The following is a 14,737-nucleotide window of genomic DNA, read 5'->3' as shown; positions in this document are numbered from 1 at the left end:
AGGCACAATCCATCTAAACACAATCACTACCGTGTAAAACGTAATCGCCCTTTCACTGTAGCCAACTAACGGAACAAAAATATTACGACGATAATAAGAGCAGCTTGGAAGAACACATGCACCCTTATAGCACGAAATGATGCGTTTCATTTACTCTCTACGTGTGTACGTATTTATACGATATGACAGCAATTTGTATTGGATGTCAAGAAAATCAACATCCTTTGCTGTTTTCAGCGAAAGCGCCGTTCCTTGCCAAGCTTTTACTTAAAAGAAACTACTGAAATAATAGAATTGCTTGTTTACGACTTCAACATTACGACTAACGTATACATTTCGACTGAAAGATCAGTGACAGAAACTGCATTGAACTAATTACTAATTTCATTAATGTACATTGTGTTGTTTTCTGACTATAAATACCCCTGCTGCTTCCCTTGGAAAAGTTGGCGATATTTCCTGTTAACTGCACTGAAGCAACACAGCTGTTTATTTACTACAACAATCTTAGGTTCTAATGGCAGAGTCTGAAGATGGCTGTCTTCTGGGTTGTTGCACAATGCAATTTGGTAGTTTACTGACGTTCTTAGTACAGATTATGTAGCTACTTAACTGTAATCTGCCCGTTAAATTGAAAATGCTTCACATTGTATTTTAAATATGTTTGCAGAATTTCGAAATATGTTCCATGAAATCTGATGAGCTCAAGTGTTACTGTGGACTGTTTCATTAGTACATATTTAAAAAAGGCCTGGTTATGCTAGCATTTCCGTGACAATACTACTCCTGAAGCAAGAAGTGCAAATTATATAATAGAAATATAATTTCCTTGACGTTTCTGTGAAATCAGTCAAAGTCCAAGTGTTTATTAGGGTATAAAATAAATATATAAATAACTATTAACACTATAAAAAAGACACTATTGTCATATGCGTTTCAACCTCAAGAGGTCATCATCAGTGGCATCAAGGAAATTAATTCATTTAATCAAATGGATTAAACTGGATTTAGAAAATAAATAATGAATAGGGTATTTCACAAAAGTATTTCAAGTGATACTGCACTATTCATTATTTATTTTCTAAATCCAGTTTAATCCATTTGATTAAATGAATTAATTTCCTTGATGCCACTGATGATGACCTCTTGAGGTTGAAACGCGTATGGCAATAGTGTTGATAGTTGTTTGTTTGCTTATTTTATATTCTACATGGTATGCAAAGTTTCATGTTTATTAGGGGTTCATCAAAAATACAAAAGTGTACCACCACACTTCAATCTCTGCAACACTTCCGGAGTTGAAATGGTAGAATCGAAATAAGTCGCAGCCAGTGGTGAAACTACATTAGAGCACCTGCATTCCACATTATTGTAATTTTATCCCTTACAATGATAGAAAATAGATTTTCTTTCTTAACGATTTGTTAGCTATGATGCTAGATTCAAAACTAAAATCTCTTGATGGTCCATCTACACAAAACACAACAGGATGCATCCCTTAAACCTCATATAAAACTCCATTAAATCAATTATTACATATCCAGATAGCTCTATCAAAAGAGAAATGAGATAAAACTATTAAATTACAAATGGAAAGTGAAAACACTTTTATCTGTGTGACAGCTGTAGTAGAATGCAGATTCTTTACTTTCTATACAGCCATTTCCAACCCACTGCACTTCCTGAACAACTGTAATGTCACTTAATACTTTTTAAGTGTATCACTTAAACTTCTTAGAGCACCACTTCTGTAATGCGACAACACATTCCATGTTCCAGTCCTTAAATCGTGCCTTATTCCTGCCGAGTTGTCATTGAAGGTTTATTCTGTTTAATATATTTCTTGGAGGCTTCTCAACAATATTCTTTTTACGGGATGGGGTTGTTAGCCCCACGCCCAACCCCCAACTTGAAGGATCAGGATTTGATTTAAGGGTTTTCTCCCCTAGGAGGGTTGGCTTCACTACGCCCAAGGAGCCTCCTCCTGCCCCTTAGTTTTCTGATGGAGTTTTCCTTCCCCTAGCCCAGTGGTCCCCAACGCAGTGCCCGTCAAGGCTTTTTTTGGGTGCCCACGTTGATATGGAAAGAGGTTATACTGAATAATGAAGGCCGTTCAACCATTAACATTATAAAATCAAAGCACAGATCTCAACTTACTGATGCTCATCTTGACGATTGTTTTCGAGCAGCAACATCATCCTACACTCCCAAATTTGAAAAACTGGCCGATGAAATGCAGCGCCAAACATCACACTAACTTCCCACTTGAGTAATAATAATTGTATTTTTGTTTGCATGGTTTCTTGTATCATTAAACGTCATGTTGTTTTGTGTATTATTTGTGTCCATATCTTATTTGTCCAAAGAAAAGAAAATTTGGCTTTGTTAATTGGTTGGTGCCCGCCATGATCTCATAAACTCTCAAATGTGCCCGTAGGCACAAAAAGGTTGGGGACCACTGCCTTAGCTTTTAGGTATCCCTCCCCTAACCCGCAAAGCAATTAGGGCAGCTCTTTTTACTGGCGGTGCTTACTTGCCAGGTCACAAGGCCATCTTTGAGCTCCTAATGAACAATCACATTCATTGCCCTGATGATGGAGGCAGTATGACCTCTGAAACGTTGGTGAAAATCTACCAGACTACACGATGCAATAACCCGAAGACAGCAATCATCTGAAAACACTAACTCTACAGTTTACTTACATATCTGTTAAAGTTTTCAAATGTCATCATTGAAGATGGTACACTCTAACTTGTTTAACACTGTTCTCTGATTGTTGCTGAATCAACTCACTTTGCTCGGGAACCAAGTCTGACAAAGCTGTCTGCTCGTTAAACATGTCACGACTGTTTGAAAAGTTGTCATTCTGTATAAGCGCAACTTTGGCACCTCCTAATGGAAGGATAACAAGATTCTCTTGGCTGCGGTCACTTCTGCCAGTCAGACTTACATGAGTTACAGTGGGATGCTCACGTGATTTCTGATCCATTACATTACTTAACGATCTAACAGTATGCTGGTCTGCTTCTGTAATGGAATCATGGCTATTTACTAAGGTTACAACTTGGTGTATTTTGCTGTTTTCTGAATTGAATCCACTTATTTGAAACAAAGTCTTTTCTGTTCCCAGACCATCAAGTTTCACTAGATGGCGTACCTTCTGCTTCCCTCCATGAAGATCGCCTGCAAGACCTACTATTGTCTGCACCTCGTCACTTGTCAAACCAGAACTGTCTATGATCGTCACAGCCTGGTCTGATTCAGAACTTCCAGTATTCAACTCAAGTGTGGAATTCATGATTCCTTCAATTACCAATGCACTCTCCATGTGTTTTGTACTGGGTTCTGTTTCTGTTAGCTCAGAGTCGTATTCTGACAGTGTCATAGGATGATTTTGTTGACAGGTTGTTATACCATGTGAGGCACAGGTGATGCCATGAGATTCTGAGTGCTCTGATACAATGGAAATATCAACGGTACTTTCACCATCTTCCACAACAGGACAATCTTGAGGCACTTGTGCAACATAATCTATCTCAATATTATTCTCATCTGAAGATGAAAATGTTTCCATGGTTTTCAAAGCCGTATTGATAATGGCTTCAAAATCGGCCTCTGATGGACCATTGCACAAATTTTTAAAGCTTTGTCTTGGGTGTGAATTTTTAATATGTAAATGAAGAGTCTGACGGTATCGGGTCCTGAAAAGATATCAAACCAATGTTACTCGTAAATGGTGGAAATCAGTGCTGACTGGTTTACAATATGAAACATTATTTTAACTTATCAGCTATTCTGGGTTTTTACTACGTCAGGGACAGGTAGCACTCTATTGCTAACTTAGCAACTTAGTTCAGGATATTAAAGTAGAAAAATCCTACGTAATGTCAACACCCAGTCAGAGAGGCACCATAAACACCACTCATGCGAAGACAGACAACTATAACATAACTGGTGCCATTCGCAACAAACTGTCGCTTAAACTGTTTTCTTCTTAATTAAAAAAATAATAGAGCTTAGGGGGAGAGGAGTTATAGCTCCTACTCATTCTTGACCTAAGCACTAGATGGGGGTGAGTGGTCAGAATCATGCCCTGGCCATGCTTTACCCCCAGGGAAAGACCCCGGTACCCATTGGACAGGAGGCTGGGTGGGCCCCAGAACCAGTCAGGGAATAAACACTGATCATCCGGTCTGTAGTCACGTCTATACTAACTAAGCTACCCTGGCTCTTGTTTTCTTCTTAATTACTTGATGATTTTCTGTATCCATTTGGCAGCCAATGTCTTGTGGCCAGACTTCATGGCTGATACTGCGAATGGCTCCATTATCCTTCATTACACATGAATAGGGTATTTAAACTGCCACACTATGAGGTCAACAGCCAGACTTTACTCATGGTTTTAATGGTGTGTTACTGTGATACACAACCAGCTAGAATGCACAAAGTCATAGCGCACCACTGATAAAAGTTAACAGTATCGACAACAGCAGATTAGTTTCAGAGACTGATTATTTTAATAATGCAGTTTGATTAATTTTTTATTCTAGTTATGACATGGATGAACACCCACTAAAACATTCATCTTCATTTGTTGCATATTACTCAGAAATTTTTAAATTCAATTCACTCACATACTATATCCTCTCAGAATTTGCTTTTCAAATGGTTTGTGACTGGCTTTCAGAAACACACAAAGTTTTCATTACTTTTGTACTGGGATACTGGGAACGACCCGTTCTTCAAGTGCCTGAGCACTGCGAGTCCCAACTTTTCGTTGGCTCGATCTATAGACATTCGGTAGGACTCCTTGGACAAGGGATCGGCCCGTCACAAGGCCTCTATCTGTACACAGGACAGCACAGCACAGAGAAACGCGGACAAACATCCATGGCTTGAGTGGGATTCGAACCCACGGTCCCAGCGACCAAGTGGCACAAGGACCACGCCTCAGACCACGTGGTCACTGCTGACCCCATTACTTTTGTTCCACCTATAAAACCATGATTACTATGTCAATACTAAACTCTCTGAGCCCTACAAGCAAACTGACAGGAATATGATAGAGACCCCAACCAAACTAAGCATACACAAGAGAAATTAGGTTACAAATTGTAGGAAAGCCATATTTGCCCTGACTGGAGAGACAAGATCAGTCCTGCTATATTTAAACCATACAAAATTAAAATTAGAAAAGCATTCTTAAGCGGCATAAATTTAAACTCTACTTACGTGTAACTACAACCCCTGCAGGAATAGAAATGTTGATCTGAATGACATGGAAGATGATGTTTCATAAGAACTCGAGTTCTGAAAGCTTTCTTGCAAACTGGACATGCATGCCTAGAACAAATAAAGAAGTAATTTTAGGTTTTTGGGAATCAGAGTTCTCAAAAGTAAAGAAAATTGAATAAAACACTCAATACTTGTTCTTATCTTGGTTGTGAACTATCCTTTCGTGATCCAAGAGCTGTCTGCGTTTCAGTCCACGATACGAGCAGTGCTTGCAAGCAAACTGTCGATCATGTAAGTCATGGTAAATTCTTACATGCTTGTCCAATCCGCCCTGAGTTAAGCTGTTGTAATCACAGATCTTACACTGGAAACGAAGAAATTCCTCATTATAGCACAAAATGGAACATGGCCAAATTACAAATACATCTCTGTATCTTGTTTTGTTTAATGCTTTCTCAACTGTGCTGGGAAATGTCACTGACAATTTTCAAAGGATGTAGAAGTAACAATACCATATTTTAAGGCATGAAGGGGTTGGGGAAAACTACAAAATCCTCTGTGAGGACAGCTGTCCTCAAGGCTGAAAAATGGTAACAAAATATAAAACTGCAGTGCTAACCACTCACCTTCTGAATTTAGTATCATAAATACTCAAAAACAGCCAAATCCAATTTATATTACAGTAACTGCCACCCTCAATTCCATTATTCATGTTAACTTTTTGGACAATCAGTTTCCCCATCAAAACTGTGGACATATTTTGTGCTCCTAACATTAGGTTGTATGTCCAGTTCATTTTAACTTTATCCTAACTACAATACAAGCAAATTCTTCACTATATAACTCAGCATTTTGTGGCAGGTTCCTTCTCAGCAGTTAGTGAAATAAAAGCCATACCAGATAATCAGTATTCTATTTCTAGCAGCAGAAAGAGTACATTAATGTCTGTTCAGGCATGAATGCTATAAGACAGACCACTTCACCAAACTGACTATGCTTCTTAATAAATCCCAATATAGCACCCCTCTATATACCATCACCCTTTCACTGCACCCATAAAAGCCTGGGATCAGGAATTTCCTATATAATTTCAAATTAAATCCCCCCATAAAGAACCAGCCCCACTACCTTCCATGTCAATACAAATGTACCATGAAGCCAATGTAATCAAGTCTTATATATTTGTTTCATCTGGCTAACAGACAACTCACACAAATATTTAATTTTACAATCACTGTAAACAAACAAATACTATGGTAACATAAAATCTACTTCGGTGAAAAAACACATATAGCACTCTACACTCCCTTCTATGGGGTAAACCCATCTGCCAGTTTTCAGTGTACTGAATATATTCTCAGTGAAAATAAATTGGAGAATGAGATATAAATTTTGAAATTGTTGCAAGGTTGAAGACCTTGAGGATGCATTAGTTATTTGGATAGGGCAAATGAATACAAAAAAAAGAACAGTGGCCACTAAAGTTATAAAGAAACAGGCAAAAGTACTTGGAGAGCAGATAAGTGTTGATAAATTTTATACACAAAAAAATAGTGTTTACTTTGCTTAAAAAAATATATAATAAAGATGAAATTACCTTGTAAAATATGTTACTATTGCAAAGCACAGACATCCCACAATTTTGTCTTTTATTTTATGCTCAACATCTTACATATTTCACAAACTACAGAATCGTCTTCCACATTCTAATGCTGCGTAGTCCTGTAGGGGCACATCACCTCCATCTTCTACATAGAATCATATGAAAGACTAGACAGAGCAGCAACCCAGAAGACCATGATCTGTATTTTAATTGCCATTAAAATTTAAAATCTTGTACTACATTCATTTCAACCACAATATTTTATAGCAGCACAATGAGGACAAACTGTATTTAAATTCTGTACTTTACCTCATACTTCTTCTTATGGATCCGTAACATGTGTGATGCTAGGTGGTTTGTACTGTTCCCTACATATTTACATAATGTACATGAGTAAGTTCTCAAAGGCTCATGAACTGTTCTGGAAGAATAAAGAAAAATATGTTTCAGCACTGGAAATGGTAACCAGAATTCTTAAATTAAATTAAAAAGGTTAATGAAAATTCTGTAAACATGTAAAATATAACATGGTCAGTCTTCTTATGTGCATAATATTTTTGTACTTAATAGGTGCAAAATCGTATGTCCTCTAGTTCGGCATATCTCAGTGGCCTGATGATAACCTCTGTTGTATGATAAAGATAATGTACTTGATTTTGTCTCTGTGGTTTAATGATTTAGCATTATGCTATTTTAGTGCATGGCAAACTGGATTGTATGTATGCTGCGCTGCACCGCAATAATTAATTTATTTTAGATTAAAGATGGCTAATAAATACTTTGAAAATCTGGCAAAGTTCATATATTTGGGAATTACATTATCAAATTATAACTGCATTCATGAGAAAATTAAGTTTAGCCTAAATCTGGGGAATGTTTGCTACCATACAGTTCAAAATATTTTGTTCTCACACATGCTATCTGAAAACATAAAGATTAAAACACACAAAAGTATAATTTTAGCTGTTGCTTTATATGGAAAGAATATGGATTGAGGATGTTTGAAAACAAGGTGCTTAAGAGAACATTTGGACCAAAAATGGATGAAGTGATGGAAGCGCCATAATTTGTACTTTTTGCCAAATATTATTAGAGTGATAAAATCAAGGACGACGAGGTGAATGGGGCGTGCTGTGTGCATGGGGCAGATGAAAAACGTGCAAAACTCTTTGTTGGAAAACATGATGGGAAGAGACCACTCCAAAGACCTACACATAGATTACAGGATAATATTAAAATGGATTTGGAAATTGGGTTTAAGGATGTAGAGTTGATTCATCTGGTTCAGCATAGGGACCAGTGAGAGGCTCTTGTGAATATGGTAAAGAACTTTCAAGTTCCATAACAGATGGAGAATTTGACCAGGTGAAAACACTATTAGCTTCTCAATAACTCTACTCTATGGAGTTAGTTATAAATATGTTTTTGCAAAGACATTTCTTCTTGTATGTGAGACAAGTTTAGTAACTTTATCTCCTAATGTCTTTGTATATGTTACCAAAAACTGTGGGTAAAAAGCAAATAAATTTACCACCAACATAAATTAGTCACCTCTATAACATGAGAAACTTCCCAATGCAGAAAATGACTGTCATTTCTTAATACGTCATCTCAAAGTATCTTGAAAAGTACAAAACAAATGAGAGCCCAAGTAAGACAAAATTTGAAAAGAAATTTTATGTACTCACTGCATGTGCATTTTGAGTCCTGAGATAGATATAAATCTGGCACAGCATTCTTCACATTTGCGCAAATAACGAGTCTTACAATGAACGTCTTTAAGATGATATGTCAAGTAAATCTTCCTTGTGAACAGCTTATTACAGACCTTACATTTGAACTTCTCAGCATGGATATTCTGATGATAGTTGAGCAGCTTCGCTGACTTGGTTGTGTATGGGCAATATGTGCACCTTTAATAAGATTTTATACAGACAAAAATCATTACTTAAGATTATTAGATATAACCTAGTTAAGTTATCAGGTATATGTATGGACCTACAAGCTCGGGAAACAATTGGTGATAAAGTCGGGATACTTATTAGTCATGGAGATGAAAGAATCATACTTGTGTCAGGGTATAATTAATTACATAATGTATTTATTTATATATAGTCATTCATTATTATTCATATATATATTTATTACATAATGATAAACAATTTCTAGGTTGTAAATTTTTTACAGAATGCATGGCCAATGTTGACACTGCTCTTAAAAATAAAGTTTATTAAGAAATGGAAAATGGTAGGATTTCAGGTTCTCACAATGGTGACTATGAAGATGGCTGTCTTCTGGGTTGTAGCGCCAAGCAGTCTGGTAGAAGTTTACCATTGTTTCAGAGGCCTCTGCTGATTTCAACATCAGGGCAATGATCCATCGGTGCTACAACCCAGAAGACACTAATCTCAATAGTAAATAGCAGTGTAGTTCCTAATTTAATGAAACTCTTAAATATTAATGAAAGACAATCCCTGACACAGTGCCTCTCCATATGACATTTAGTGACAGAATATTAAGATGGGAATTATTAACAAATTAGGTCTGAAACTTTACAGGAAAACTAGATAAAATTTTCATTCTTTTTCATATATATATATGCACTATAATAAAATATTCAGAAAAATACTTACTTCAACACAGGGTTAGAATGTTTCTCAATATGTGTAATAAGTCTTCTTTTGTTCAGGAATCTCTTTCCACAGGCATCACAATGGAATACATCAGTGCCATTTGTTTCTCTACAAACAGTGCTGCATGTATTCAGTTTATTAGTAGTCCATTCTTCACACTGATTTTCATTCCTAAAAACATAACAGATTCACAACACAAGAACAAAATTTGACAACATTAAGCAATTCCATAAAACAAAAATTCTGCTTTTAGGTAGTACCAAGAATTTTTTTCCAGTGGATAATGTGTAACTTTCAATTGTATTCCAGATGAATCCTTTTGGTTTAGTTTGTGCGTGTAACTTCCACTTGTTCTTTCATTGTTACTCTTTAATGCACCTGTTGCATTAGTTTCTATGTACACAGCATTGTTAACATCACTGGAATGTCTCGTGTCCTGAACACAACTCTCCATTTCTTTAACTAGAGCCATTTGTCTGCTGTTAGGGTCGTTCTCAAGAACTCTGCACTGTTTGTTACCATTTTCTTGTGAGCAATCTTCTTGGCAAGTCCTTACTGAATCATGCTGAGGAGAAGTGGATGCATTAACATTCTGAACATTGTCAGAATTGAGAGAAACCATTCCAGTATCTGAGAAAGACCTTGAAGAATTTGTCACTTCATTACCAGAATACAAGGAATCATAAAGTGATGAAGTCTGAGTTGGACAGTTGCCAGATAATTGGATGTGATTTTTGATGTCTTCATCTGCAATAAAACATATTTTAGTTTCAACTAAATTAATGTTTACTTAAAACAACTACAGGCTAATGAATGTCAAAAATGTTTGCAACTAAATAAGGATACTTGCATACACCACATTACTGAGAGATTTCGGGAAACCTTGTGCTGTTTCAGTCCTTACAAAAAACAAAACTTTAATAAAAATTTGTTCAGCTATTGAGTTCTTACACATGACAGACAGGCAGTGATGATAATAAGCAAATTTGAACAATTTTTATTTACGAGCATACCTAAGTTTATCAGATCATTCTGAAAATAATTTTATTCATTCTTTGCAAACTCAGTGGAAAAAATAAATTCATATACCCAAGCACTTATAACTATATAATATTTATGAGGTTCTTTACAAATTTCTTCTCTGTAATCTTAAGAGACAGATTATAGAGTGAAATAATAATAATAACATAAAAAAAACATAAAGAACTCACCTTCATAATCTGTTTAAAGCCGTACATTTTGAGATCATATGAATTAATTTCCCCTTTTCGCCATTGATGATGACCTCTTGAGGTCAAAACGCTTTTGGCACTAGTGTCATTTATAGTGTAAACAGTTTGTTTGTATGCTTATTTTTATATTATAATACACTACATGGTATGCAAAGTTTTAAGATGAAATAATAATATGTTGGAGAACATAAAAGAAGGCAACATCAACTTGCAATTGTTTCTTTGACACTCAGGAAAAGATTACTTCTCTTGTAACAAATGTCATGGTATGCAGCAGGATAACTTTGGCTGGCCAAATATGACACAAACTACACATAACATCTGAGCAGTATATAATAATATTTTAAAACAGGCCTCCCAAATCTTATTGTGAACAGAGGTGTTACTTACTTGTACATCAAGAAACAGAAATACAAACTTACCTGTAAAATTTATTGCAGAAGCATATCCTTTTTGTTGAAACTGAAGCTCTCCAGCATTTTCATTTGCAACTCAATTCAATTTTTCTCAGATACTTAATCTAACACAGTTAAACAAGTTTAAAACACTTCAACATATTTTACTTCTAAAAACTTGTTCATCTGTATGCATTAAAAAACTTAGAAGCTTTGCTGCTGTGTTTAGGGACTACAGACATTAATGAGTGAGAAGCTAATGTTTCAATGTTCACATTTTTATCTTGGTACGTATCTACTTAACAAGGACTACAAGTTCTGCCTGCACAGCAGTTCTTTTACCATGTTAATAAGTATGTCAGTAAAGCCAGAGTACAGTATCATAAGAATAATTAATCTAAACTTTGACATAATTCATGCATAATGGCCAAAACTGTGATTTTTGCAGCTGTTTGATAACGAAGGTTTCAGTGTTATAGCTGTCCCACTGCACGCCATGTAGGTGCATTGGGGGAGTGGAGGTATAGCTCCTACTCTTTCTTTACCTCGGCACTAGATGGGGGTGAGTGGTCAGCATCACGCCCTGGCCGCACTTTACCCTCGGGAAAGGACACCGGTACCCATTGTATAGGAGGCTGGGTGGGCCGGTCCGGACGCAGAGGCCAGAGGAAAAATCCTCCACCCCCGTCGGGGATCGAACCCCGGCTGTCCAGCCCGTAGCTAGTCACTATACTGACTGAGCTATCCCGGCTCATTTCAGTGTTATAACCTCAATGTAATTAGCTTAGAATAAAATCTTTATGGGGTTCTACATTACACATGGCAGTACAAATGAACCAAATTGAAATAGGTATTAGAGAAGTTAATCTGAGACTGTTTTATTTGGCATTACAGAAGAAAAAGTTGACAAGTATTACAATGAGCTGAAAAAATGCCTTGCATGTTTTATTCAGGTTTGTTATTTCAGATACTTGAAAAATCCACAGAAGGCAATCAGAATTATTATTTTAATTAATTTTTTGGTTGAGTCTGCCTCCCTCCATTTTGTTTCAAAGAGAATGATATCACTGTAAACCAACTTTTCTAACATTTCAAACAAGTCAAACTAAAAGTTCAAACACTTTTAAAGTCTATCGGGGCACTGAAAAAACATCACAGGTCCAATGGTTTTTATCTGAATCTTGTATTTTATCACTATCCTAAGGTAGTCACCATCACCATAAAACTTACAGCATAAGCATGATATGTTAAAGTACAGAAATTAATCATCAGTCCTACTGTGCACACAGTTCTGTAACCATTCCTTTTACAATGCTGATAAAGCAGCAGGTTGCTATAAAATCCATGTCTTGTGGATCACACAGTAACCATTAACTCTTCTGATTGCTTCCCTTGACACTAAGTTTCAGGGTGGGGTGCCACAAGAGCGATGTTTAGGGTTTATGCACTGGTAGTCATTTGTCAAGCTATGAGGATATCTGCAGGATTTAAATGTGATAAAGGACAATGAGTAGATTCCTAGATGAAAGGTAAGTTTACAAATACAGGTAGCCCTCGATTTGGGCCGGTTCAATTTGCGCCGATTTTGAAACCAGCAAGTCAAATGTGAAAAAATATATTTTTCTGTTATTTATAACGTTTTACAATGTATCTCGTACTGATTCTTATACTAAATCGTAATTCTTACATCGCTGATTTTGAATAAAAATTATAAATAGAGTCATCTGTGCAATTACGTGTGTTTCGTTAACGGGAATTTGCTCCAATGAGATCGATGAATCGGTAAAAGCTGTTTGTGAAATGCAAACTTTTTCAAATGCGAATTTGCTCTTATGCAATTTCATTCCTGGCGTTTTAAACTTCCGAAGGACTAATTTAATCTCTGCGGAGATACCGGGGTTATTTTTACTACACGATTTTCTATAGGTTGACGTCTTACATGAATGCAACTATCGCATAACAGCAGAGTTGACTGTACACATCGATCACATGAAAGAATCGCAGTCAATCGCGGGGACCAACGAATTGCCGATTGTAAGTGTATAAAATATATATTTTTAAATTCCCTTTATTTTATTTACGTTATTTCAAAGCTTTAAATGTAATGCCATTATATTACTCGTCAATGTTTGGGTGCTGGGAACGCATGTCATTGACTTCCCATTGATTTACAATGTAAAAGAGTTTAAATTTATGCCGATTCAGTTTACGCCGTTTCGTCCAGGAACGCATCCCCGGCGTAAATCGAGGGCTACCTGTAATTAAACAAGCAGCAGAATTATAATGTTGACTGATGTTTACTGAAGCACAACTCAAAAGCACTGTTAAACTTCACACAAACATAAGTTTGATTGACTTTATAGTGCTTTATAGGTAGCACATGAGTTATTTAGCACATTATTTTCACTTGTAAATTTTAACAAAGTATGACTTTTAAAAAATAATTTTTCACAGTGATTTAACAAAATATCTCCTATGCACAAATTTTGCATCGGCTTAAAAGAAAAGTTTTGATCAAAGTATTTTTGCATCTGTTCGCAAAGAATGTTAAACAGAAGTGTAGTAATAGTGTTGACTCTGACAGAAACCATTTCTTCTTTATTAGGGGTAGCCGTGACTGGCCTGCATGGGTGACTTCAGACAGCCTTTGGTAGACACAAGTGCCTTCCAAGTTGCCAAACTAAGAGATTCCCTTGGTCAGCTACCCGAATTAATACTGCGAGTGCTCTGATGTGGCCAGAAAAATCTAGAATTCCCATGTCTTCATAAAATTGCCTGTTACAAATGTACCAACATGTGTTAGTCATAATATGAAAACACATAGAATGCAACACCTACACATTCTGAACATTGCTGTGATCAGCATGCCTCCAGATAGAGCACACAAAATCCCTCATAGGACAGATGAAGTGCTTATAAAGCAGCACACCATTTCTGATATACAAGCCACTTCTGCTATTGAGGGGGCCTATCATGCCCAGTCTTTAAGGTGCATTTCTTCGAACCTGGTCGATGTGTATTAATGGTCACCCTGTGATATTGTACAGTTTAAACTCACCACATTGATTCTCTGAAAATATTAACTGGTCTGGGTCCCTGGATGCATCTTCCAGTTTCAGTATAGAGAACTGTGGTGCTCTCTGAGACACAGAAAGCAATCCTTAAGTCCTGCAGCAAGTGATCAAGTATGTTAAGGTTAGGTTTCCAGAAAACCATCTAGCAGCAATGATTTGCACAACATGGTTACGAGACCATGTCATCCACATACATTGCTCGCTTGGCATGGCAAGAGGGAGGAACTCACATCATCCCATGCCAATCATCCACATTATCCTTCCTGGCTTCCCAAAAGGGCCAGTTTATTCCAACTATTTCTCTCTCCCCCTCCCTCAGCAATTCTTTCACCACCAAAAAGGATTCCTTCCCACTGCTCCAGCTGCCCTCCCCACCCCCCATCCCTGGTAGTATAGTCCTCTGAAACATCGGCAACAAGCCAACTTCTATACGTTGCTAGCACCCAAAGCAGGATCAGCATAACAAAAGGGTTTAATCTTGAATATTGTACCAGAACATAAAAATCCTAAATGTGAAGTAGGAGTTCTGAAAAGAAAAGAAGATGACATGATCAAAGACCCTGA

The 14,737-nt window shown here is 36.7% G+C and overlaps 1 protein-coding gene across 1 annotated transcript; it reads right to left on the bottom strand.

The window, feature by feature from the left end:
• Positions 1–472: 472 nt before the first annotated feature.
• Positions 473–14,259, bottom strand: LOC147875057 (uncharacterized). Its single transcript, XM_087348922.1, has 8 exons — positions 14,158–14,259; positions 9,733–10,219; positions 9,473–9,643; positions 8,528–8,752; positions 7,149–7,260; positions 5,428–5,600; positions 5,234–5,344; positions 473–3,702 (listed from the first exon to the last, which is right to left on the bottom strand). The coding sequence occupies exons 2-8, from the start codon at positions 10,092–10,094 to the stop codon at positions 2,730–2,732; spliced, it is 2,127 nt and encodes a 708-aa protein (XP_087205048.1). The 5' UTR covers positions 10,095–10,219; positions 14,158–14,259; the 3' UTR covers positions 473–2,729.
• Positions 14,260–14,737: the final 478 nt, after the last annotated feature.

This window comes from Zootermopsis nevadensis, unplaced genomic scaffold (genome assembly GCF_977971745.1).
Source record: "Zootermopsis nevadensis isolate Lab colony 2312 unplaced genomic scaffold, Znev_1.0 Znev_ptg000002l, whole genome shotgun sequence".
NCBI lineage: Eukaryota > Metazoa > Arthropoda > Insecta > Blattodea > Termopsidae > Zootermopsis > Zootermopsis nevadensis.
Note: the sequence above shows the minus strand (reverse complement) of the source record. Positions and strands in the feature narration are given on the sequence as shown.

What these genes read in the sequence shown, in the direction of transcription:
- LOC147875057 (XM_087348922.1), bottom strand. Translation starts at nt 10,094, where the DNA reads ATGGTTTCTCTCAATTCTGACAATGTTCAGAATGTTAATGCATCCACT. An exon ending in CACAACCAAGATAAGAACAA is followed by an intron (nt 5,345 to 5,427) that starts GTATTGAGTGTT and finishes TATTTGTTCTAG; the next exon opens with GCATGCATGTCCAGTTTGCA. An exon ending in TGCAGGGGTTGTAGTTACAC is followed by an intron (nt 3,703 to 5,233) that starts GTAAGTAGAGTT and finishes ATATCTTTTCAG; the next exon opens with GACCCGATACCGTCAGACTC.